The sequence below is a fragment of the Hydractinia symbiolongicarpus genome, chromosome 10 (genome assembly GCF_029227915.1).
Source record: "Hydractinia symbiolongicarpus strain clone_291-10 chromosome 10, HSymV2.1, whole genome shotgun sequence".
NCBI classification, from domain to species: domain Eukaryota; kingdom Metazoa; phylum Cnidaria; class Hydrozoa; order Anthoathecata; family Hydractiniidae; genus Hydractinia; species Hydractinia symbiolongicarpus.
The window spans coordinates 14,157,637-14,183,654 of NC_079884.1; the positions used below are offsets into that span (position 1 = coordinate 14,157,637).

Below are 26,018 nucleotides of genomic sequence, written 5' to 3' on the forward strand. Positions count from 1 at the left end.
CCTCATATTTCGCTAAGCCTATACATCGGTAAGATTTTATAAAGTCACCACATTAAACCTATGGAAGGGTGGGTTTATGCTTTTAAAGGCTTACATTCAGAGGTTTTCTGTAGCTGTCTTTTTTCTGTTTGTTCAAAGTCGTTGCTCCGCAGCCTTTTATCCAACTTGTTACGGAATCACTATTTCGACATCGTTGTTCGCCCGTTATCATAAAGTAATTGAAGTATTATGTGAAAATGTTCGAGATAACGCCACGCTGAACCATATCGAGCAGGTAGACAACATACGACTACTGTTTAAAAGACTAGTCGCTATCCGGGAAAAATTGCACAGGCTCGTATATATCGTCGTGAAATTCTGTTCCACATATGTTAACCCGTCACAGCCACAAATCCGAAGCATTTCTTATTTGTGCATTCGTAGCAGAAAGTTGTGCTTCAGCATAATATCTCTATGGCTTCAGCTACAATTTTTAACAGAATACGGCTAGTTTTATAGAGACAAGTTGTTAGCCGGTGAAATAACCCACTGACCCTCCCTTCGTACATATTCCGGTATTCAGAATATTGTCCATCGTACATATCCCGAGTATCACACCCCTAAAAACACTGTCGCTCCATGTATTGTTTTTAACATTGCAGGAAATTCTAAACAAAGCTGCGACGCAGCCATTTTTATATTCTCCATCTAATAATAGCCGTGTATTGTTTTTCTTTGTGCGAGAAAAAAGACATGCTATGAAAACACGAATTATCTTATAAAAGGGAAGAGCAAACCCGTAGATTTAACTAACGACTAGCTATCGACTAGTACGGGTATTAATAAATCAGATTCTGGAGATAAATATTCGTTAACTTTGTTAGTAGAGGAAAAAAATAAATAAACACAAACGACTCAGAAATCAGGCGACCAAAGCAATTACATAACTTTGTAAATTAATGTAACATGCTTAAACCTTCTAGATGAGTTAGGTAGTTGTAGCTGCTGCTGCGGTAGATATACTTTTTAACACATGTCCTGTTGTCAAATCCATAAAGAACATAGGAACAAAAACAAAGGTGCCGTTTCACGGCAAATAGTACATGAGAGGTCAACTGATATTGAAGTCTTTGTCGATTTAATTTGACAGGTTTTCAGGCATTTGAAGGAAAGCCGCAAATTTTCATCTGCACAAAACTTAATCGCATCCAGGAGTCCCTCCCAAATAAAAAAGTGTACACCAGTCCGACGGTAGGAAGAAAGAATGGTGTGAAATCATTCCACTTTCAAATATTTAATACCATAAAATCGGCATTATAAAAATATATATAAAAAAGGATAATTACTAAAAACTTTTATGTTCAGTTTTTGATTTTTACATCCCCATCCAAATAGTCGGGAAAAAAAGCTTGAATCTTTGTCAAAATTTGCATTTCCAATTATATATAGATGTTATTTTTATAAAAGATTCACGCATTTTAAACTTGTCAATGTTTACTTGTTAAACAAATATTGTGATTTTATCGCAGCGTCTTGAATGCAAGTGCAAATATCGAGACAAAAACCTAACCTGAGTTGCGAAACGAGTATTTTTTGTTGAAATTGTACAGCTAAGTAGCAACAGAATTGTCGATAAAACTAAATAATGTCGATTAGTAGGCCGATAGCAGCAGTTTTTAGAAGAATCGTAAAACTTAGTAACTTGGAATCACCAACAAAATATGTTTAACATTGCGAGAGTCAGTTTTGTTCATGTGTTATACGTGGTGTATTATGGGATTCTATGGTGGAGGCTTGGATTAACCCTTGATTCGTTTTCAAGTTTTCATAAGACCACTACAGTTGCAATGGGTGTAGTATTGTCATTAGCATTTATCGTGGTACAAATTATTATGATTTTATGTGCACTGGTGAAAAAGTGAGTGGAAAAGTTATTATACTTTTTTTAAAGTTTGAATAAACAAGACGTAACAACAAAAGAATACTGTATTGCCATAACAACAATCGTGACTCTTTAATTCTTTCCAAAAATAGATAAACAATTTGGCTCAAATTAAAAATAGGATCATTATATATGAAGTATTAACGAGTGAGCACAATGTCCTTGTTTTCGCTAGCAAAATATGCAATAAAATGGTTTAGGCGAGTCTGTAATTACAACATATATATTTCCATTCATAAATTCCTATTTTATCACCCGTTGTTGACTTTTATAGAAAGCATGAAAATACTAACTAACACGACACCATTGTGATTCAATTCTTAGAAATCTCAATAAAAATTTTTAATTTGTTTCTCAAAAAGAAGTTTTGCCATTTTGTTTTTTCATCCCTTAGTTAAAGTCGGAGAATTATTACCTAATTGCAAATCAAACATAAAGTTTGCTTGGCTTGCTTTATTTTGAAAATAATATTGTTATTATTTGCTTAACTTTATGTACTAAAGTATTTTTTTTTTTTGGCATTATACTTTCTTTTGCAGTGAATATGTATCTAACGTTCCCATCAAAGCTTGTGCTAAAGCCTCTCCTAAGGATACTAACGACGTTCACATCAAAGCTTGTGCTAAAGCCTCTCCTAAGGATACTAAGGACTTCTTATATTATTTTTCAACTTTACTGCTTTTACTTATTTTCCTCCTTTTTCTTTCAGGAGTCACTTTATTATTAAACAAACGTGGTGTCATTTTCCAATGTTGATGTTTATTTTACTGACCATTGCACCTTATGGTATTTATCTTCACCATCAGTACATGGCTATCAATCCATTCTTCAGCAGCAAATCTGAAATGAACAAAACAGTTGATGGCCATCATGAAATTTCTTGCTTTGTAAGTTTTTTTATTTGCTACTAAAAATTTTCTGCGAAAAACTATAGGGAAGAAATAAAAAAAAGATTTTTGTTGTTGTTGTTGTTGTTGTTGTTGTTGTTGTTGTTTTTATAGGACCTCCAGTTACCAAAGTTTGATTTCTTTGTGATCCAAATCGCTTTACCTGTTCTAGTTGTTACCTACTTATTGTATCCTTTCCCTGACAGAAATTATAAGCATGGTGAAGTTTTTGCCGTTGCAATTGAATTCTTAAACGCCTTTGACATAATGGATTTAGTATTGGATATCGGTTGCGTACAGAAATATTCGACAGGTTGGATTGTATTATTTTACATCGCTCTTGGTATGTCCACTGTATTACTAGCATTTCCTGTGAGATTACAGGAAGATGATAAGGATGATCCACATGCATTGAGAGTTCTTGGCTCCATACTAACACTTGTGTTTACGGACATTTTCTTTTGTACCATAAGAATAGCTGTTATGTACCACGAAAAGAATTTACAAACAGGATTTCATTTTTTCATGAAGAATTTGTTAGCTGCTATTGTGCGTCCGTTTTTAATTGTAAAAGGGTGCAAAGAATAAATTTATTGAGTAAAAAACACCTTTCTATCTTACTTAACTGTCTCCAAAATATATCGCGCTGGTGTATATTCATTTTATTCATCACAATAAACTCCTTGCAGACTACCGCCGCTTTCGTCTAGTGTGTAATGACGACTATCCTATATAACATGCAATCTGTTTTAAATATATTTCTATTTTTAAAGCTATCGAACTTATATGTTTTACGTATAAATATATTTATAACAAATGTGACGATAACGCGTAACGTGTACGGTAAGATGTACGGTAACATGTACGGTAACAAGTGAAAAAATATAATTGGTTTTTCTTTGCTTATATTCTTAGGTCTTTTAACATTGCAATATGTTACCTGTTGGCACTTTTATAAATGTGAACAACATATTGAGAGAAAATGCGTTATCAAACTTGGCTTATCTGTGGCTTTGTTTACAAAAAAACAGGAAAATTAACACTTAAATAGGAACAGTAAAGCTATTATTTTGTTTGTTCGTTTGCTTATTTTTTTGTTTGTTTACTTTTTTGTTTGTTTGTTTGTTTGTTTGTTAGTTTGTTTGGTTGTTTGTTTGTTTGTTTGTTCACTCGCTTGCTTATTGTCAAGTTGCGTCATGCAGAAGATAAAGCGTGTAACAGAAGTGTCTGGTTGGCCTTGTTCCTGAATAAGGAATCAGAAGTTTTCGCCTAAACAAAACAACCAAAGTTGACACCAAGTCCTTGGACACAATATGTATGGACGTTTTAATCCCCTTCCCCAAATTCAAATCTCTAGTGGTTCTCGTAGATAATCTCTATATTAACAGTCGTTGTCCGTCTGTCGACAAAAAAACCAGGCCATGTTAAACCCTGCACGAAAATCTCTAAGATAATGAAGGATTTTAATAACACTCAAAGTCGCAGATTCTGCTTAAGAATATATTTCATGTTCTCAAGGTTTTCATCTATTCTTTTCATCATTTTTAATGCTATCAATATGGTTATTCCTTTTTTAATCCATTAGTTGTGTGAGATTGTGATTTTCAAAAATTCTTAGGAATGTCAAAAAAAGGCTTAGGTTGGAAAATTTAGAGCAAATAGGAAATTTTAGATTAAAAATGGATAAAAAAACATTCATATGCAGTGTTTTCCCTTTATTATTGTTATAGAAATATAATATTATTATCATTACATCTCTCTGTTATTGTTTACGAATTATTCATTAATTGCATACTTGAATTTGAAAGCTAATACTTGGTTGTATAAAACTTCCCTGATAACATTATATATAAAAGTTTATTAGAGTCGTGACAGTTGTTGGAAGTTCTTGACGAAATTGTTTTAATTTTTTTACTTTAATTATGGCAAAATTTCTGAAACCTCGAATAGCATTTGTATACATATCATTCATCACTTATAATGCTTTGACTTGGTAGAGACTAGGTGAGACTCTACATGGTGATGGCGGCAATGGTAATACAATTCACAGCTTTAAAGAAGACGGCACAAAAGTCGCAGGTGGTCTTTTAAGCGTGCTTTTCGTTATTGCGTTATTACTGTTACTGGTGATGAAAGTACGGTAGGTACTGTTCTTTTTTCTCGTTATTAAAAGGAAAGTAGCTTAAGAAGTTTTAGAAGGGCGCGTATTTTGTTTTATCAACACGTGTGAAAAAGAAGTTTTGTACAAGGAGGTAAAAAGTAATTGATGAAGTTCGACTTAAAACGTTAGTACAACTTCACCATTACTCTATAAACACTTTTTACAAATTAGGATTTTTTATACTCGTATTTTGTACTCTCAAAAGAGAGTCGCAACCAACTGAGACTGAAAAGACTTGAGAAGTTTTATTTTCAGAGCCTTTCAATTATTATGCAGAATTTGATTTAAATGGGGGCCTTTCTGTACTGGAAGGGGTATTTATATTTGAATATTATAAAAAATACAAATAAGGTCAAAATAAGGAATGGCAACTAGGTGAAATGTCAACCTCTGATTATTTTTTAAATATGATTTATTTTGAATTATTTTTCACTCTGTTTAAATTCTTGCGTTCGGCCAGTTCTTTTTGCAATATTCATGGGACGACAGACGACATTAACTAAAGTTTGATTTTGGTTTGGGTGCTTCCAAATAGATAGTCAACAAGCAACAAGCAAGCCTGTAAGATAAGCCTGTAATATATCAAAACTTGCAACATTCATCGCATTCAAAGTTTGGCATTGCGTTTATCAAAATGGCGTTTACTTTAAAAAGCTTCTTTTAATAAAATTATTGTGAATTTTAAGTGCTCATATCAACAAAAAACGAATTCTTGGTATATTACTTTATTACATCGAGAAGCAAAGTTCATCAGAAAATACTATTTTTCGAGGTCTTGTAAAGTAAACCATTCGTTTAAGCTAAAATCGTATGTAAAAAGAGCAGCTTATTCCACTTCACATCTGTTTTTAATTCGAACGTTCGTAGTGTCAGGCACAACAACTTTCTTTATCCAACTTAACTAAGAGCCAAGGTTTTTTGAAATTGCAACAACAAAAGGCTTTTGACGAAAATTAAGTACGTCCACCCGACTAGCTTGACATACCCTAAATCCGCCACTGGACAGAACAAAATCTAATACCACTTCTACTTAGCAATCCATTTTATTTTATTAAACATGTTTCTATCTCAACTATTTAACTGCTCCTGGTCGTAAGCGGTTGGCTATTTTTTGGATTTTTAGACGTTTGCACAAATGGTTTGTTGATAATTAACCACAGGAAAATGCAATAAATAATAAATATTTGAGAAACTAAATTATTCAAAAGTATCTAAAAATAAATTATCATTTACTTGTATGCATAAACAGTTAACTTGCGGTACCGCATTCTCTTTATTTGACGCCCTGGGCGTTTAATTAATTCTTGAAATTTTTAATGGTGGGCATTAATTGGAGAGGGGTGTTAATTGAGAGTAGGCGTTTATTAAAAACATATTGTTTAACCATTGTTACACATATTGCAAAAAACAGCTGTGGTATTAGATGAGGAACTGTACAAGCTAAAACAAAAATTTGTTACGCTGGAGCTAAAGTTTAAAAAAAATCAAACTACTGAATTTTTTTCCTCCGTTTCTTAATTTAAATTTTTGTAACTGTCTACTAATCACTAGAAATGTATATAAATATACTAAACGCTTACACACTTCGTCAAAATATCGTCTTTATTTGATTTAAAAGTGTAAAATTTCAATACACGTCCCCTTTACATAAAATATGGGATATGCGTTAATGAAAGAGGGGCGTTAAATAGAGAGGGGGCGTTTAATAAGGTTTTTGATGCTTTAGGGTGGGCGTTAAAGAGAGAGAATACGGTAACTCGAACCTCCAAGGGACCGAGGAAAATAGTTCGAATTAATGAATGGTCGAGTTAATTAGCTTCTACCAGCAAAACAGCTCTTGTATTATCTCTTTAGTAACGAAGACTTGTTTAAATCAACTTGGTGCAATCTACCAATACTGGTATTTATAATCTTTACCGTTGGACCGGCTGGTATGAACTTACATTATCAATACAAAAAGTTCAATCCTCATTTTTCACAGAACGCTACAACAACGAACAACAATGGTACAGCAGCCAGTCACTGTTTGGTTAGTTTTTCTATTTCTTCTTTCTTTTAAGACAACAAGACGTATAAGATATGTTAACTAGCTCTGAAAACAACAGTCTAAATAAATTTTGCTTTACTGTGGACTGATTGTCAGACTACACACAAACAAATTTTATTTTTTAAAAAAACAAACATTGCTAAAAATTTTAGTGAATATTCATTCATTTCCTTCCCCAAAAACACAACAAAGCAGGTCACAAAGAAATTACGTGCACGATCAGCATTAATATTAACTTAGTTCACGAGTTCCTGAATTTTGATAACAATAAAAGCAATTCTCTTGATTCAAATAAGTCAGAGGAAAACATGTCCCAGGTTTGGGACCAAATGCTATATCCAGTCCAAAGAAATAAGGAATATAATTCTAAAGCAGCCAAATATTCAATTAAAAGCTTGTGCTGCGTCATTACAAAATAGTAAAAAAGTAATTATTCATGTTCCACCCGTATCTGCAACACGATTACCTGCACTAATCAGTCTACCTGGATCCACTCAGGATTATTTTTTAAACATCCCAGGCAAGTTATTTTAAAAAAGGAAAGAATGCTAAACAATCTCGGGATCGTTAGTTTTTTAAAGTAGATAATACACATTAATAATACAATGTTGTATCACTGTAAGTCTTCCACTAGATTTGTGACACAATATATGCCTGTACTAAGTGCATTACTCGGATGTGCAGCATTTACCCGGTATTTGCGATAAAAGGGAAGATATTGTTCAATGCGAAAAATAAAAGGATGGGTTCTATTGAAGACAAAATTTATCCTTTATGGGACGAAGCAAAAACTGATCGTTGAGTTAACCGTAATAAATCCGGGTTTTTATTGCTGTGGGAAAGTTAGGGCGTGTCATAAAGTGCCTGAGAACATCCTGAACTACTTATATCTAAGTCTCAGAACTTGATACAGTGTCAGAGCATCGCAATACGAATCATTTCAGGTAAAAAAACCTTGTTACAACATTTTATCAATTGCTAATGACGTTATATTTATCAAGAAAGAACCCTTCTCCCTTTTTCGACAATTTTGTTAGTTATGTAACAGCCTTGATTCTTGGCAGATATTTGTTGCATAGATAACATCTTTTGCATAGAAAAATAAACAAAAATCATTGAATCTCACATACGGAGTAGTGTGATATGTTGGTTTACCCTTTCGTCGCAGCGGCGGTCTTCAGGAAAGTTTTATCACACTGGTTTCGAGTCATTGCTATTGCTCATTTCACTGGATAAAAAAATTCTTTACCATTTTCTCGCGTAACCGGAAGGCTGATGTTGATGTGCTTTCCTGATAAAGGGGAGAAACAAGACCCTTAAGCTGTTTTTTATTAAAACTTGGCCTTGGTTAAGATAAAGAAAGAAACTGTTGTTGTTAAAACCTTTTAAGCAAGAATGAAGTGAAGTAAAAAAATAATTTTAAAATCAACAGTTTTAGAATGACTTGAAAAAACACTAAGTTTTAATTGTTTTTATGTTACCACACGTAATATTTCTTTCTGTTTGTAGAGTTCCAAACTCTACAAACAGAAATTTTCATTTTGTGTATTACGCCATGTAGCTAAGAAGTTGTGTGTCGTATATTTTATTGTGTTTTTTCTGGACAATCTTGTAATAACAATTAAAATTCTAACTTCCTAAAAATTTCAAGTTTATGTTTTATTTTTTCACATGTTCTCTCACAAAAACAAAACTCATTTTCGGTTTTGCTGCTTTTTTCTGCATATTCTGCATGCAGAATGTTTGACGACTTCCGACACTACGATGGCCCCTATGGCTCACCTCTCTTCTCAATCAAAACACTTCTCTTCTTAGTCAAAACACTTCTCTTCTGTATAACAACACTTCTCTTCTGTATAAAAACACTTCTCTTCGGTATAAAAAACTTCTCTACTTTGATACCCAAAGTTCTGTTCCGTTCGAAACACTTCTCTTCTAAGTGCGAAACACTTCTCTTCCAAGTGCGAAACACTTCTCTTCCATAAGTTCGAAAATTTCCCAGACTGAATCTGGTCCTTAATATATGAATTTATCCAGATCTTGTTTATGAATAAATGGCACACCCCGGGCCCTGCGCATAGGAAATTTTGGACCCAGTAAAGTTTGCATAAATTCGGGCGTATTAACGTTTCTGCAAAATTAGATTTTTCGCGCGAAAAACTTTGCGAAATTTCAAGCTATATTCTTACACGGTCCCAGAAGCGTAATACGAGATTGCTTTTTTTTTTTATCTAGTTTCCACTAACTTTGAACTTTTATAATTGCGATTCTAGAACGTTTTGCGGCTTACAATTGACCCTACTTTATCCGGGAATAAACATTGATTGTGATGTCTGTTAGGAACAGAACTCGTGGTTTACAAAAACCAAGATATTTTTTTGCAGCAATGTTGGGAAAAGAACTCGTGGTTTTGAAAAAACAAGATATATATTTCTAAAATCCAAGTATTTTACATTGTTACAGGTGTTGTATTACATATCTTTTGACTGCATAAATCAAGGCAATATAATAATCAATAGCTTTATGAGCTGTATCTGGCTTAAAGGTTCACTACCGCTAAAAATCAAGTTGAGCTCATATTAAAGATCTTTGAAAGTTGTCTATAAATCTTTTTATTTTTTTGAAAAATCTTTATCCGTTCTCGAGATAATCTTAGAAGTAGCGCTAATTATGCGAAATTATCACGTCATGAGTATGCATTGAGCATAATTATGGTAACTAAATAAAAAAATTATGTAAAATGTTCAAAACCCGTCAAAGTGAATGGCCAGAAAATCTTTTTAACTCTATATGGCTTTTCAAAAATGTTAAATTAGCTCCCTTGCAGAGCATACTCATGACATCATGCATAATTATTGAATCTTCTTAGTCCAAATTCTAAAGAACCAATCAAAAATTTTTAAAAAAATGTTTAAATTCCTAGACAACCTTTCAAGCTCTTTCATATGAGCTCAACTTGATTTTTCATGGGAGGTAACCTTTAAGTTTGGAGAAACCCTCCATTGGAAGAACTGTTTCCGCAAATTCAATAAATTCAGGCTCATTATCGTGATTTGGTACAGATAGTTCGCTAAATTCTTCTAGCTCATTAAGATCTAAAGTCTTTTTAAAAGACTCGCAACAATATAATTCTGGAACAAAGTACAATGTATCAGGCCTTTCACGGGGAGCAGTAGCACCTTTGCTTGGTGCTAACAGATGTTGATTCCAACGAATCGAAAATTCATTAAGATTCTTTCTGGTCAAATCCATAAAGCAGTAGCGTACACATTCAGCAATGAGTGCATCACCAGCATCTAAAAATCCTAAGTGCAAGTTCCCTGAAAGTAACCTCCACCAACTTGGTCTGTCTTGTTGAAAAAATATATCACATGGCGAGGGGACTGGTCCCGTGTAATAAACCTCACAAAAGGTTAAAATTACGGACCAATGATGTAAAATTGCAGACCAGATTTTAGAATTCAAGTTGTAAAGAGCCACATGCAGAGAAGTGCTAAGTGTAGAAGAGAAGTGTCAAAACACTGAAGAGAAGTGTCAAAATACAGAAGAGAAGTGTTTCGTTATATAGAAGAGAAGTGTTTTTGATTTAGAAGAGAAGTGAGCCATAGGGGCCATCGTACGACACAGAGCATTATCTCTTGTCTGTGTGTCCGCGAAAGACGCTCCCACGTAGTATATACCAATCACGATACCTGATTCTTCTAAAAGTCTCTTTAATAATAATCGTCGTCTGTGTGTCTCTGCGCAGTCCCCCCGCTGAGTTAAGAAATCATGCCACGGAAACACGATTATCAAATGCGATATATTTTCATCCACTTTGTTGCGACGGGTAAATTTAAAGGACGGGCGAATCCGTGGATTTTTTACACGGGCTAACGATTTCTATATTATAATACCCTATACGTTTGTCCGTCACGCAAAATGGTAGCTTGGCTGCGCAAATAGCAAGACGCACGCAATGTGGTATAAAAAGGACGGGTGAACCAGTGGATTTTTCCACGTGCTAACACGTCAAAGGTTGGGTTTATTCTTGGCTAGTTTATTCTTGGCTAGTTTATTTTTCCTCTTTTGACACACCATGTTCTAATTATTTTTATAAAAAGATTGATTTGAATTTTATCGCGCCCTTCTCAAATACAAAATTTACAACGTGCAAGTGATGCAACTGGAAACACAGCTTATTATTTTTTTAATAATATCTGGATCGATATCATACCGACATAATCTTCGCAGATACGCGTGGACTATTATTATTATTATTATTATTATTAAACATATATTTGGCATCCATAATTTACAAATGGTTCTTCTGCCTACAAAAAAATAAAAACTATAAAAATCTATAGAATCTATAAGATCAGTAAAAAAATATATCGAATCTAAGTGCATAATGAAATAAATGGGCTCACAGAGTACGAAATGGTGCCGGTAGAGTAAGTAGACACATTGAACAAGAAAAAAAAAAAAAAAAAAAAAGAAGAGACTAATTAAAAATAAATAAATTGATGGCACCGATGTAAGGACACACAAAAAAGGTAGGACTATAATGAAAAGATGGGGGGAAATAGGTAGCCTACATGCATAGAGTTATTCACATTATTTGGATAAAAGTTTGCACAAAGCACTATCGTGTAAAAATAATTTGACTTTTTTGATAAATTCTTTATGGTTGACAACGGAACGAATATTGCCAGGAAGATCATTAAACAACGCTGATGAGCAATCCATAAACGTTTTTCGGAATGTGTCGCTTTGTAGTTTATTTTTGTTTTCTGCATCAGATCGCAGGCTTCGACCATTTTTGTACCATTTCAGTGTAAGGTATTCAGGTGAGCATTCGTCATACAACACCTTGTGTGCCAGTTTTAGTATCGATAAATTTACACGCTCTTGCACTGGCAGCCATTTCAGTATTACTAACACATCGTTAGTGGAAGCATATCTCTGAAGAACAAAGCTGGCAGCGACATTTAGAACTCTTTGTAACCTTTTCATTTGATATTGTGGAATATTATTATAGACAAGATTTCCGTAGTCTATCTTTGATAATATCAGTGCTTCAGCGAGATTCTTTCTCACGTGAAAAGGTGCCAAACGTTTCAATCGCTTTAATGTCGAAATCGTAGCTTATGATGATCTAATGATGTTATTCACATGTGTAGACCACGTCATATGTTCATCGAATGTTATGCCCAGTATTTTGAGAGAGGATACCCGCTCAATCTCAGCACCATTACTATGGAATTTGAATAAGTTACTGAAGTTTAAATTGTTTATACAGCTTAACTGGCTTGTCGAGTACATAATTGATTTTGTCTTTATGGAATTAAACATCAGATTGTTTATCTTTGACCATGTTGTTATTTGGTTAATGTCACTTTGAAGCTTTGCTGTTGCGATATCCATTTCTTTTAGTTTGAAGTGTATGTAAAGATTTGTGTCATCTGCGTACTGGATAGAATTACACGACGAATTCAACGATAGGTCAGAGACATAGATGTTGAACAAGATCGGACCAAGAATAGATCCCTGGGGAACACCGTATTTGATCAGCAAGGTGTCCGATTTTTTGTCATCAATTTGCACAAACTGCTGGCGATTTGACAAATAGTTAGAGATCAAATTGATGAATGCAGGAGACATTTGGAGTTTCTTCAACTTATTAATCAGAACGTCATATTTCACAGTATCAAATGCTTTGGAGTAATCTGCTGACACTGATAAAGTTACTTCACCTCTTTGCATAGCCTTCAAAATGTCGTCCTTTAATTTTAAGAGTATCGTGATGCACGAGTGACCTTTGCGAAAACCAGATTGAGTTGAAGCGTAAATGTTATATCTATCAATGAAGTCACAAAGCTGTGATAAAATGACTTTCTCATATACTTTCGACAGTACAGGAAGTATTGATATTGGACGAAAATCTTCTAGTTGTGAAGCACCTGGAACTTTAGGTACCGGACAGATACGTGATTTCTTCCAGCATGTTGGAAATACATTTGCATCGATGCAGTTATTCAAAATCTTTGTTAGGACTGGCGACAATTGGGCTGCGACTGGTTTTATGAATTTCGCTGGTATGTTATCACCACCAGTAGAGCAATCACTTCTCAATGAATTCAAATGTTTGAGAACATCCTCTTGGGTAGCGTGACGAAGGTCAAATAAATCCATTGCCGGTACAGCCTCATCATTCATGGTGGGAGAAATGTTTAACTCATTTGTATTGCTCAACTTTATTGCAATGGAATTGAAATAATCATTGATGGTATCGGGATTCTGCCTGATTTGTTTGAACTGTGGTTTAATAATAGTTCTTATGGTTTTCCATACTTCCTTTGAACGGTTACTTGATAAAGCCTTTTGATAGAAGGTTCTTCTAGAGTGTTTGATAGCCTTCTTCAATTTATTTCTCGTTTCAACATACTCATGTTTAGCCTCTCTGTCATCACAAGATTTTAATTCACTACGAAGTTCATCAAGTTTCAGTTTCGACGATACAATGGATGGGTCCTTCATCCAGGGAGCTGGTGGTCGTGTAAATTTACACCTTTTCAAAGGAGCATGGCTATTAATGCAGGACAGTATGAGTTCATTCATAACGTACAGTTGATCTTCCGGATCATCAAAAGTATCTATCAAGGAAAAAGGAATCTTATCGATATCACTAATATATTCATCGATGTTCAACTGCTTCTCGTCACGTATAAATTTGTATCGTTTTTCGAATTTATCCTTTTTGATATTCATAACGATATGCGGGGCATCATGGTCAGAAATTTCATCGCACAATAAAACGTTCTCACTAACTACCTTTTCCGGTATATTACTAATAACATGATCAATAAGGGATGTCGATTTTCGGGTTGGTTTTGTAATATGTTGTTTTAGGTCATAAGTCATAAGTGTATCTTGATATAATTCGATTGTGGATTTATCACCTTGTAATAAGTCGATATTGAAGTCACCTGTAATTATGATAATACCGTCCCATTTTGCGGTGATGTGACGCAAAAGAATATCAAATCGTTCTAGCCAATCTTTTTTTTCTCTTTCTATAGAAGATGGCTGATAAAATGTTCCAACTAGATATGAGTAATTTTTATTTCTACCTTTCACTTCGATCCAGACATGTTCGATAGAATTGTCGAGTTTGGTTATGTCGTCTCTAGTTTTGTAAATAAGTTCGTCCTTGATGTACATTCCAACACCACCTCCTCGTTTATCAGTTCTGTTTTTATATTCAAATTGGTATCCTGGAATGTTTACATAATCAATCAATACCTGATTATTTTTTAACCATGTCTCGGACAACGTGATTATGTCAAATTTATGACATTCGAGCATGTATGAGAACTCGTCAAATGTGCTCGGTAAGGATTGCGTATTTAGATGGCAAATTTTCGTATGTTTTGGATTGCTTGGTATGGTTATTAATTCCTCGTATTCACCACCATCACTCAGAATAGATGAGTACAATGCGCAAACATCACGTACATTCGAAAAGGGAAGCACAGTAAAATGGCAATCTGAACAGGTCCAATATTTCGGAATTCTACCATTGAGTACTAAATTTGATTGGTTCAAACAAGCAGCGTGAGTGGTTTCCCAGCATGTATCACAAATGAATCGTCTTTGATTGCATTTAACACATTTCTCACAGATTGAACAAGATGGAGCTTTCAATCCGCGTTGGAGTGCGGGACCAGGATTGCTTTCAACATCGCCACTCATTACAAGTTGTTGCGTGGCACAATGGTTAGCATAATACAATAATATAATACAATACAATAGGACTGAAATGTTTTTTCGCTATGTGTGATTTCAAACTGACCGCAGTTTCTTGTTAGTATTGGAAACAACGTCGTTCATTGCGCAAGCACTATTTCCTTATCTGGTCTCTTTCATTTTAGTATCTAAAAAAAAATAAAAAAGTTTAATATGGATGCCAACGTAATACAACAGCACCACAAACCCATCCTGAAAATAAATTACTTTCTGCAAAGTAAAAACTAGTCCAAATAAATTTAGCTCACAAGTATTTAGAAACATGTTATTTTTTTCAGGAAATAATTATGCGCAAGTTTGATTACATCCTACTACAACTGTCAATTGTTCTAATAAACATCAACTACTTTATCTTTCCTTATCCAAAACGAAGATTCAGAACAGGAGAAATATTTGCTGTGTCGTTAGAATTCTTGGATGCATTTGATATGATGGATCTTATAACAGATACTGGTTGCGTTCAAACGTATGATGATGGATATCAAGTAATCTATTACATGGGCCTAATCATCACAGCATTTTTACTTGCATTTCCCGTAAGCATGGAGAAAAAAGAGATACGTCTGGTCAGAATTGTTGTTTATTCACTCACTTTTCTATTCACAGATGTTTTCTTTTCCATTATACGAATAAAGGTAATGGAAGGTGAAAACAGTGTATTTCATGGTTTTCACTTTCTTATGAAGAACCTATTGGCAGCAATGTTTCGATTCTGGCTCGTCGTAACAAATTGTTGTTGTGGATATGAAGACGAGTAGAGTGGTCTACCGTAATATGCCACGGATAAGACATTCCGAACCTAAAGGCAATCTTGCATAAGCCCATCCCTGTCACTAACGGAAACATTAGGTCATATATAAGCTCATCTGAGTATAAGTCCATGGTTTAAAGTAACAAAAGAAGCAAGACATATATTATTATCTTTTAATTATAAAGTATTTATCTGCTAACACTTTCTCACCTCACTTTTTCTTATCTTTGGTTCATTAGTGACATTGGAGCTCTATTCTCTTGCATATAATCCATATGCCTTCAGGTGTTTTTTTATTATTCTGTAATGGTGCACGTAATGAGCCTGTTTTTGAAAGGTAATATTATAACACAGTTTATGTTTTCGAATACGTGCGCTTATCTGTGGTAGTTAACAGTATATGAATTTTTTTTAAAAAAAGACGATAAAATAGTATGATGCACTTCTTATTTCAAAAGCTGCAAAAAGAAGATTATCATGTTAAGATGCAAAATTATTGATACAATACTGAAACTCTTTTTATTAAGAAACACTACTTCAAGAGTGACTTCTCTAAAAAAAAAAAAAAAAAAATCCCCATAGATGAACCTTTTTAGATTTTAATATTTTAATGGTTCTTTTTATTTTGCGAATTAGCACCTATAATCAAAATTAGCAAAAGCTTTCGGCCAATTTTTGAAAAAAATTGCTTGAAAGTTTTTGCTCGCTGAAGCTATCCTTCGCGCTTCGACGTTCTTGTATTCGCGTATACACTTTTATTTGTATTTCTCGTATCTGCTTTCTTCAAATTAAAATCAAAGACAACCTCAATCCCAGGACCTGTTGCCTCCTTTTGCATAAGCGCAGGCTGATGTGGGACAAAAAATCCTGAGAACGATCTTGAGGCGAAGGTTCTTTTCAAGTGTTTTTATAATTTGTTTTTTATTAAAAAGACTGCATATCCACGACATACTTTTTATTATGTGAAAACTGTATATTGTATGGGTGGTATTGTTAGTGTGCACAAGAATAATTCACATGAAAAATATGACGTGTCAACGGTTTTGGATTTGTCAAGGAAATGTAAATCATGTTACGTACCTTTATAACGTTGTTTTGTAATGTAGGCACATGTTGTTAATATATTTTTCCTTGCACAGACAACTTGCATTGTTTTCTCACATGTAAGACACCTTCCCCAAATTTCTTAGCTAATTATGTGAAACTCAATTAAAGAGGTCGATACTAAAAATGATACTCATCCCTAAGTTTCTAATCAAAATATAACTAAGTAAGCGAATTTGTTTGGGGTAATACACTTTAAGTCAATATGGCAAGGATCAACTGCAATGTTTTTCTTTTCTTTTTGATACGGAATCTACAAAACAGAATAAATTTTTGATTGTAAAGCCTCTCTTATATAATAAAAGTATGTCACTCTCTTTAATAAGTTTTAATTTATTATATTTAGCCAACAAGTGAAAGGTGCATGCTCTCCGTAATATACAAGCTTTACAATTAAAACACGGCTCAGGCGAAGTGGTTTCAGAATCGACAAGTTCAGCGCAATTTCTCAGGTTTATAACTTAATGTTTTTGGAAAGTCAAGCGAAATCGTGATTTGAGATCTAGCTAAATCTTTTATCTTTGCGCTGGACATATAGTGGGTACATCACGGCTGTTATGGTTACGTATAAACATTAACAGACATGAAGACCACTTAGTTTTATTAGAGTTTCCTATCTGTCTTATTCGCATCAACTTTTGGCAGTCGAAAAAAACCTTACTTCGCACGTGTTAGAGTTTGCACAGAAAAAAGACATAGTTGCGTTTCTTTTATGTAAATTTTAGAATTATTCTGTTTATAACTGTTTTTATTCCAAATGATATAAACGTTTGAATAACTTAATATCAACCCAGCCATGGTGAAGTTTGAACATATGCACTTAGTGAATACACTAATTTTTAAAAATTTCGGATTTTTTTAATTTTGGACAAATACTCGTCCGAATATTATATTGTCCGAACATTTTGGATTTGAATTTTTAATGGCCCGAACATTTTCACTTGAATATTTTTTTCAACTACGCTTACTATTATGAACCGTCAATATCATCTGTCTGCACAACCATTTACGTAACTGTCAAAATATAATCAGAAAAGAATTCAAAAAAGCTGATATATTAGGGACTATATCCGTAGAGTTGGAACTTGAAGTTTGCAGACTTAGACGACTGACTGCTGTTCCGCAACCCAGACATGTTTATAGCAAGTGTCTTTACCACAGCTACGGGTAAACCTGTGCCATGTGAGGAAAAATGGGTAGGTAATGCCGGTGTATACTTAATGTATACATTCAGAACACAGGACCCACATTAATAACAGTGTTTCCAACACTGAAGTGGCTATTCTGTATAAATATTCGGAATAATAATAATAATAATAATAATATTAATAATAACAGAGTCACAGTTCTAGCCAGAAAGTCATTCCCGCATATATATGTGACCAAGGTGTTTAAAAGTCTTTAAAGGAAAGGCGAACAAAGATTTTTTTGTGGCAGCCACAAAATAAATTTTAAGCGAGGAAGCAAAAATTAAAGGAAATTCTAAATCCTAAAATCTAATAAAATAACAACTATAACCACACCCAAATAACTATGTTTCATAACTGAATATCTATATTCCTTACAAGCAATATTTTTACAAAGTTTTCATGGCTGTATGTGGCAAGAAGAAGCAAATTTAAGATGTACTTACCAATAAACATAAAAAATAAGATCTTTAACTGAAGATAACTCAAAGAATTTAACATACAATCGAAGTTCCAGCATTTTGTAACATTCGTTAATATTTCTTGGAACTTTATAAACATCTGTCATGACCAATAATAACATTTTTTTCGTAATTTGTTTCGCTTTTTCACAACAGACTTCCAGTTTCCAACGATGATGTTTGTTTTGGCGCCAAATTCGATAAATACACAGACCGGAAACTTTCAACAACAAATCGAACGTTCAACGGTTTCAGCTTTGTTTACAAATCTTTATTTACTTTATATTTACTCATGAATTAGTTCAGTAATAAAAATAAAATTATTTTGGTCGTGTTATTCAACTAATAGCATTTTTTTGCTATTTTGATCTTTAACTAGTGTATAATACACTAGTTAAAGATCAAAATAGCAAAAATTTAATTTATTATTATATACCCGTAAGCAAAAACAGCCATTGAATAAATAATCGTTGATATTATATTCAACTCCGCTGCGCGTCGTTGAATATAAATCACCTCGGGTTAATAAATCTCAATAACCTATGTTTACCTATTGTATATCTACTTAATAAAACAGTGTTTTGATGCGTTGCCATCACAATGTAGAGAAAGATCTAATATTGTTTCTGAATATAACCACCAGTTAGGCAAATTAAAAAAGCATCGCTCGCTAAAAACACATGAGCATTCTCACTATAATTCTTGATTATGAAGAGTTTGGTACATTATCTACGGATAGCATTTGTATATATATCTTTTATTATTTACTATGCGTTGACTTGGTGGAGACTAGGAGAGACGCTGTATAGTGATGATGGCAACGCTTATCACAGCTTCAAAGAAGAAGATATTAAGATTGGAGGTGGAATTACAAGCACAACTTTTATAGTAGTGATGATACTCTTACTATTGCTAAAGATTCGTGTTAAATATGATTGGTAAGTTCTAATATTCTCTTGGAAAACTAGTAGCTAGTGTAGTAAAAATATTGGACAAGAAATTCAATGTAACGAATAAATGTAAAGTGTACAAATGATGATATTAATTACCAACTGGTGGTCATGTGGTAAAGCGTTTGCTTTCAGTGCAGAAGGTCTTGGGTTCAATCCCTGGCAGAATCATGTTAGAGACTATAAAAGTGTGAATAAATCCTTCCTACTTAGCGTTTCGGATGGCAATAAGATTATTATCTTCAGCGTCTGTCTGATTAAGCGCTTGATGTGCTAGAGAAGAGACCATCCTAGTTAAATGGTAATAACAGTAAGATATAGCTGTACAGCCATGTGGCTGTGAAACCAATGTTATATCGTTCTTCCCATAGCCATCTACCTAGTTCAGTAGCATGTTATGCTTTAATAAAAAATAAAAAAATTACAAGAAACGACTGCGCAAGAAAGATATTCATTTATAAACAGATAACATCTAATAAGCTGCATTCATATATAAATACCGACTTTTCTGACACCGCATGTTCTCAGCATCATCACAACTAATATGACGACTGTTACCGTATAATTAGTGGTATAGCTTATAATTAATCGATTTTATTTATCATTGCTCTTGAAACGACAACACACTACCATGAGTTTAAGGAAAAAAATCAAAAAGACAGCCAGGCGTGAAAAACAAAGGAAAGGCATAAGCAACAGTCGGTATTGAAGAAAAGTATGAAAGTTTAACCCTATTCTGTGCGGAGGGGAGGGGAGACGGTTTTTTTAGAAACTCTTTAACCCTATTCGGTCCGAGGTTTTTCGAACATATTATGACCGGAGGGGGGGGGGATTCTTTTCATAGGCTTGTTCAAATTGAATCAAACTTAGCACACTTATAGTACGGTCACAAAAGAAACAAAATGGCGGCAATAAATTTTTGCTTGCGTCAGCACATTTTCCGTGACGTCATCAAATGCTTGAAAATTCTTCAAAATAACACTGTCTGCTTAAAATTCAATTATTTTAGTTCTAGACCGAAATTTGATAGATCGCATGAAAAGTTGCCAAAAATTTCCCAAATATCCGGTTTTTTTCGATTTTAGGGTAAAATGCAAAAAAATCGGGACATCGCATTAATCACGTGTTAAAAACACGGAAAATGAATCTTCTTGATGAAACAAAGTTGTGTTGTAAGATTCAAGTTCAAAGGATTATCCTAACAAGAGTTATTATATTAGGTTTCATAGAGATTAGGGGTAGTTTCGAGTAATAACCAATATCAAGGCCTCTGAGAGGCATGGGACCTAAAAATTAGGCATGTACGTGTCTAATAGATAAACACTGAAACTCAGTAAGCCTCACAGCCATGCAACTCAGCCTTAAAAAGTTATTACAAAAAAACGTCAGGGGGAGCAGAATCCGCCCCTCTTGGACCGAATAGGCTTAATGCTATGTTACATGGCTACAATACTTACTGAGTTTCAATATTTATCTATTAGACACCTGCATGCAAAATGTTTAGGTCCCATACCCTTCAGAGCTATCCTGCTAAAAGCTAATTATCTTCGCCTAAATACAGTTGACTCTTTCTAATCCGAATCTCAAGGGGGGGGGGTAACTTTCTGTTCGCATTACAGAGAGATTAGGAGAGTAAAAAGTCTCTCTAATTTGAATTTCCAAGTTTCAAGGGTGAAAATTCGGATAAGAGAAAAAGAAAGAAAAGTAAGGTGAGAAATAAAAACAAAGAAGTAAGTTTGATACATACATTAGTTATTTTCGAAAAAGTTTTCAATCCTTGTTTGCTTCTTGTTACTAAGATTGTCTAAATAAACGGCCCTATTTACATTTTTAACAGAGATTCAAATTACGAAAAATAAAAACATTCGAAATTGTTAATGGTAGCTATATTTACACTTAAAAATTCGGATTATAGGAAGAATTTAGCCAAAGGGACCTAAAAATTTGTTCGGATTATAGAGGTTTTCGGATTGCAGAGATTTAGATAGTAGAAAGTAAGTGAGCGTTTCTTAAGGAAAATTGACGGTGACTTTTAATTTGTTCGGATTATAGAAAAAATCGGATAATAGAGATTCGGATTAGAGAGAGAGTCAACTGTAGTGTGTACTTTATCGCCTGTCGAACTCTTAGATTGTACACAGGCGTGAAAATTCTGTCAAAACATTGAAAATCGTGTATGCCATAAGGATAAAATATTTTATTCTGTTGCTGTGAAGTTAATACAATAAAGAAAATTTGTTAAGCGGAGTATTTTAGCTAAAATTTGCTGGATTATAACAAATTTTATGCTCCTTGCTACTTTCTTATTGTGGCTAGCATCAGGTTGATACAGATAACACAAGGGGAAGTAATAAGGATAGCTAGCATAAAATGCTCTTATACGAAACTAAATAGAAAACTTAGAAAAAAAATGCACATAATAGCTACCTAGCTGTCTGTTTTTGGCTATCTAATGACACTGACTACGTTAGCTGGCCTGCTATCCTCACAGACACGCTGTAACGTGATATTGTTTCGTTCCTACATTCGGATGGGGTAAAACATGGACTTTTCACAGTCAAATCTTTACAGTGGAAACCTTATTAAAAAAAACTTACAGACAAATGCACTTTTAACCGTAGCTAATTGATAAAGATTAACCAGTGTCTAGAACAGATTAAAGATTGGAAACCAGAAAAGAAAGAGATCTTTGAATGACCCAGTCTTAACTTTATGAAGGTTTTACCATATAAACGATATACTTACGGCATGCTTACCTAAGTTCATAATGGCAGCTGTAATAACAAATACTCTGTATACCGGCCTGTGATTGGCCTAAACAGTATCAGGTGGAAACGCGTCTGTGAGAATGTACGCCAGATATATTTCGCCAAAATAATTAAAATGATTTTTCTAAGATTTACATGGCTAAAAAAATGTGATGGTATATATAGCTTTAAGTATAGAAAAATACAAAGTATTCACAAGACAAAAACATCAAAAAGGATTTTAAACCTGAGCTATGTAACTATGTAAAAATGCAGACTAATCGTCAATGTTACTGTGCCCAAGACCACGCATAATAAGACGTTTATACACGGTTACGCCTTTTAAATAAGCTAATCTTCACTTTCTGAGCTTTCCATTGAGAAACGCCTTAATTCAACTTGAGCTCTTCCTATGTAAAGATTCAGAATTTTTCATTCGTATTTTAATTCTTGAATTTCAACTAACCAGTGCAGCACCAATAGATGTTAACGGTCTTGAAAAACAGTGTCGCAAAATTTGCCTAGATTAAGGTAACAATATAGGTTCTCATGTCATGAAACGAAAAGGCCTTAAAAGTTTATATGAATGGCAGAATATCGATACTTAATTATAAAAATAGCTTAAAAGAAATAGATGATTAATACAAAACAACAATTTTTTTTATTAGGTGCGAAAAGCTGTTTGAATCAACTTGGTGCAATCTACCAATACTTGTATTTATAATCTTTACTATTGCACCGGCTGGTATGAACCTACATTATCAATACAAAAAGTTCAATCCACAGTACGCGCCAGCAACAGTAACCAATAGCAACGCCACAACAACCAATCACTGTCTGGTTAGTACTTTTAATTCTTTGGGCGATAGGCAGCATTTACTTGTGATTCAAGTAAACGTTCAAACCGCAGTCAAAATTGCGACTTTCTACACGATGTTTCACTTCTAGTTGGGTTCACAGTTGTCCATAAAAGAGTCGCATTAGTTTAAGTTTGTTCGAGGCTCTTAGCAAATACATTTTTTTAAAAATGTTATTTGTAGCCTTTAATACTTCATTTTTTCATTATATCAGGAAATAAGAATATGCACATTTGATTACATCCTGCTTCAACTGTCAGTAGTTCTATTATCTATCAACTACTTCATCTTTCCTTATCCAAAACGAAGATTCAGAACAGGAGAGATATTTGCTGTGTCGTTGGAATTCTTGGATGCATTTGATATGCTTGATCTTATAACAGATACTGGTTGCGTTCAAACGTATGAAGAAGGATTTCAATTAATCTACTACATAAGTCTAACAGTTACCGCACTGTTACTTGCATTCCCCATAAGCATGGAGGCAAAAGGGAAGAAGATACGTTGGATAAGAATTGTTATCTATTCTTTTACCTTTTTATTTACAGATGTGTGCTTTTCCATAATAAGGATAAAGGTCATGTATAGTGAACAAGATGTATTTCATGGCTTTCACTTTCTGATGAAAAATATTTTAGCTGCAGTTTTTCGATTTTGGTTTATTGTGGCGACTTGGCGACATCCTAACGACGATAATGAATAGACTCAGACCTGATGAAACTTGAATAAAAAGGAAAAAACAAAACTATTCCTTTATCGACAAAACAGACCCAACTTAACTATTAAATAAAGCTAATTTTTCTGCACAATTCTTTAGAAAGAAAATATAAAAAAAGAAGGCCTAGATTATATAAGCCGCAATACCTCGCTGAATAGATGCACAATTTGTTTTTACAATGCACCTGCACTTAGCAGTACTTTTTATTAACCTACTTAGCTAAAAAAAGTAATGTTAGCATTAATATGACCCTTTCTTCTACGTCTTTGCAGACCCTACCGTGAGTTATTATGCGTAATAGTGAGACTAGCAGACAGTCTACCTGGCCAACGCATTTTTAGAACTACCGATTTTTTGACCTACTGACAGCAAAATATTATCCACATTTCACCATATTTTTTTAAAAAAATTGCTGAGAACGTCAGTTGTCTAAACAATGTCGACCAGGATTTTAGTTGTCAAACTTTGATAATTTTAAATTTTAGCTAAACCACAATTTGCTTTGAAATTAATCTAAAATCGGTAATTTTTTTGTGATTATAGTGGTAGTCCGAGCTTCATGAGTTTGTAAGCAAGAGTAATCGTCATTACGAATTTCATGTCTTACTCCTTCCACAATAACCTTATAGAAAGTTGGAAAGCAAATGTGTCCACCTTTTTACAAAGAGTTTGATCAAGACTTTTTATATGAAAAAGAGAATTATCCACTAATAACAAGTGTCCGTTCTTTGTAGTATTTATTGGAAAGAATACTGTATTTAGTTTGTCTTGTTTGATAGATAACTCAATCCACAGTGCGTAAGTATTTAAAACACACCTCAAAATGAGCGGTAGTAACAAATCTTAATAGCGTGCTTTGTTCGCCAAAATTAGACTTATGTAATCTGTTTTAAATAACTCTTTTTTGTACTGGGCTCGTGTGGAGCCCTGTACAAAAGCCCTGTTTATTCTTTTTTCTAATATGCTTCTCACATTGCCATTTCTTGTTAAGTCTATTGTAACAATCAACATTTTACCTTTATCAAAAGAAAGTAAATAAATCAGAAAATGAAGTTTAAGTGAAAGTTCATCTTTTCTTTTATGGTAAATGTAAGACAGAAAGTGTACCATGAACATAACTCTAATTTGAGTAAGGTAAATTCTCGGATTAAAACTGTAAACATTTCTTGCATCAAGTATATGACTTTTTAATGCACTAAAAAATCTTTAGCTTCGGGACCAGTGGCGTAAAATGGCGGTCGTGTAAAAATTGATTTTAATTCAACACAAGTAAAATGCCAAATGTTTCCTAGAGTTGCATTTAAACATTACATGATAATATTATCGAAATAAATGACCCAATCGTGACATGAGAGCAACCATATTGAATACATATACCTCGATCTCCTGATTTGGGAGTACCATTAACATTCCTTCATGTTGGAAAAAGGGCTGCTTTATTTCTTGCCAGATGCAATTTATATAGGAAAACTTTCTTTAAGCAGAGAACATTTTGAATAATATTTGATGTAAATATTTTAATGAAATCAATTTGTCATATTTACATTTTTTTTTTTAAATTTATTTTAATTCTCGCCCTCAAATGTTGCCATTGTGCAGAGCTGGAAACAGTAATCAACACATTTGAGCATCGTCTCTATGACAACTAGCTCATGCCTTCATAGCTAAATAATTTTCTTGTTTACCATTTGCACCCCTATTAAGTCAAATATCCGGCTACAAGATAAAAATACACACTGTGTTTGAGTATAATTTTTTGATGACGTTAATGCAGATCACGTGTTTTGACAAGCTGATTACTGTTAATTAAAAAAAATAATTAAAAAATGGAGAAGTGCTGCACAGTGTCTTTCGGTTAACATTGTCCAATTTCGTGAAGGTATGTCCAAAGAAGAGTATTTTGTCCCAGAACAAATACTTAACAAGACATTTTGGCATAAAACAAAAATAAAAGCCACTCATTCAAAATAAAACGCAAATGTAATTTGAAAATTTTTAGCAAGGATTATTGCATCATAACGAAAATTTTACGAAAACAGGAAATTTACTTTATCGTGAAATCTAAAGTTTCATATCATTTCAATGAAATTAGCATTAAAATTAACTCCATGAAAAAGTGATAGAAAAGCCAATCTATCTGCAAGTAATTAGTCAGAAAACTGTCATTTTAAGATACATTTAACATAATGGTATGATCGGTAAAACTAACTTTTATTGCAAGGGTAATCTATCTAATTAATTCGCACAATGTTCTAATTAAAATCGATCTGTTACAATTAACTGAAAAGTGGTCCATTTATCATTGACAATGTTCAGCGAATGCCGAAGTAAGACCACAAAAATGACAAGCTATGTTTATTCTGATTTACGACAGAACAGACGAAATAAACATGAATTTGTAGGACAACAACAGGCACAGGAGTAACAAAGAATGTACAA

General features: G+C 33.6%; 2 protein-coding genes across 5 annotated transcripts; both read left to right on the plus strand.

The window, feature by feature from the left end:
- The first annotated feature begins 1,558 nt into the window (after positions 1 to 1,558).
- LOC130662812 (uncharacterized) lies at positions 1,559 to 3,428 on the plus strand. Its single transcript, XM_057461745.1, has 3 exons — positions 1,559 to 1,897; positions 2,631 to 2,808; positions 2,923 to 3,428. Exons 1-3 carry the CDS (start codon positions 1,701 to 1,703, stop codon positions 3,394 to 3,396), a joined length of 849 nt encoding a protein of 282 aa, XP_057317728.1. The 5' UTR covers positions 1,559 to 1,700; the 3' UTR covers positions 3,397 to 3,428.
- A 132-nt stretch (positions 3,429 to 3,560) lies between these two features.
- LOC130662810 (uncharacterized) lies at positions 3,561 to 25,666 on the plus strand. Of its 4 annotated transcripts, XM_057461744.1 has the most exons (4): positions 3,561 to 4,948; positions 6,824 to 6,998; positions 15,083 to 15,370; positions 22,673 to 22,845. In XM_057461744.1, exons 1-4 carry the CDS (start codon positions 4,938 to 4,940, stop codon positions 22,688 to 22,690), a joined length of 492 nt encoding a protein of 163 aa, XP_057317727.1. In that variant the 5' UTR covers positions 3,561 to 4,937; the 3' UTR covers positions 22,691 to 22,845. The 4 variants fall into 4 exon arrangements, with proteins under 4 accessions (XP_057317727.1, XP_057317725.1, XP_057317726.1 ...); XM_057461742.1 differs by lacking the exon at positions 22,673 to 22,845 and having other exon boundaries at positions 4,271 to 4,948; positions 15,083 to 19,006; XM_057461743.1 differs by lacking the exon at positions 22,673 to 22,845 and having other exon boundaries at positions 4,300 to 4,947; positions 6,870 to 6,998; positions 15,083 to 19,006.
- Positions 25,667 to 26,018: the final 352 nt, after the last annotated feature.

Excerpts from the sequence above, each read along its gene's own strand:
- LOC130662810 (XM_057461741.1), top strand. The coding sequence starts at position 19,016 with ATGAAGAGTTTGGTACATTATCTACGGATAGCATTTGTATATATATCT. Across the intron at positions 19,246-22,672 it reads ATTCGTGTTAAATATGATTG|GTGCGAAAAGCTGTTTGAAT; the intron begins GTAAGTTCTAAT and ends TTTTTTTATTAG. Across the intron at positions 22,845-23,075 it reads CAACAACCAATCACTGTCTG|GAAATAAGAATATGCACATT; the intron begins GTTAGTACTTTT and ends TCATTATATCAG.
- LOC130662812 (XM_057461745.1), top strand. The coding sequence starts at position 1,701 with ATGTTTAACATTGCGAGAGTCAGTTTTGTTCATGTGTTATACGTGGTG. Across the intron at positions 1,898-2,630 it reads TTATGTGCACTGGTGAAAAA|GAGTCACTTTATTATTAAAC; the intron begins GTGAGTGGAAAA and ends TTTTTCTTTCAG. Across the intron at positions 2,809-2,922 it reads ATCATGAAATTTCTTGCTTT|GACCTCCAGTTACCAAAGTT; the intron begins GTAAGTTTTTTT and ends TTGTTTTTATAG.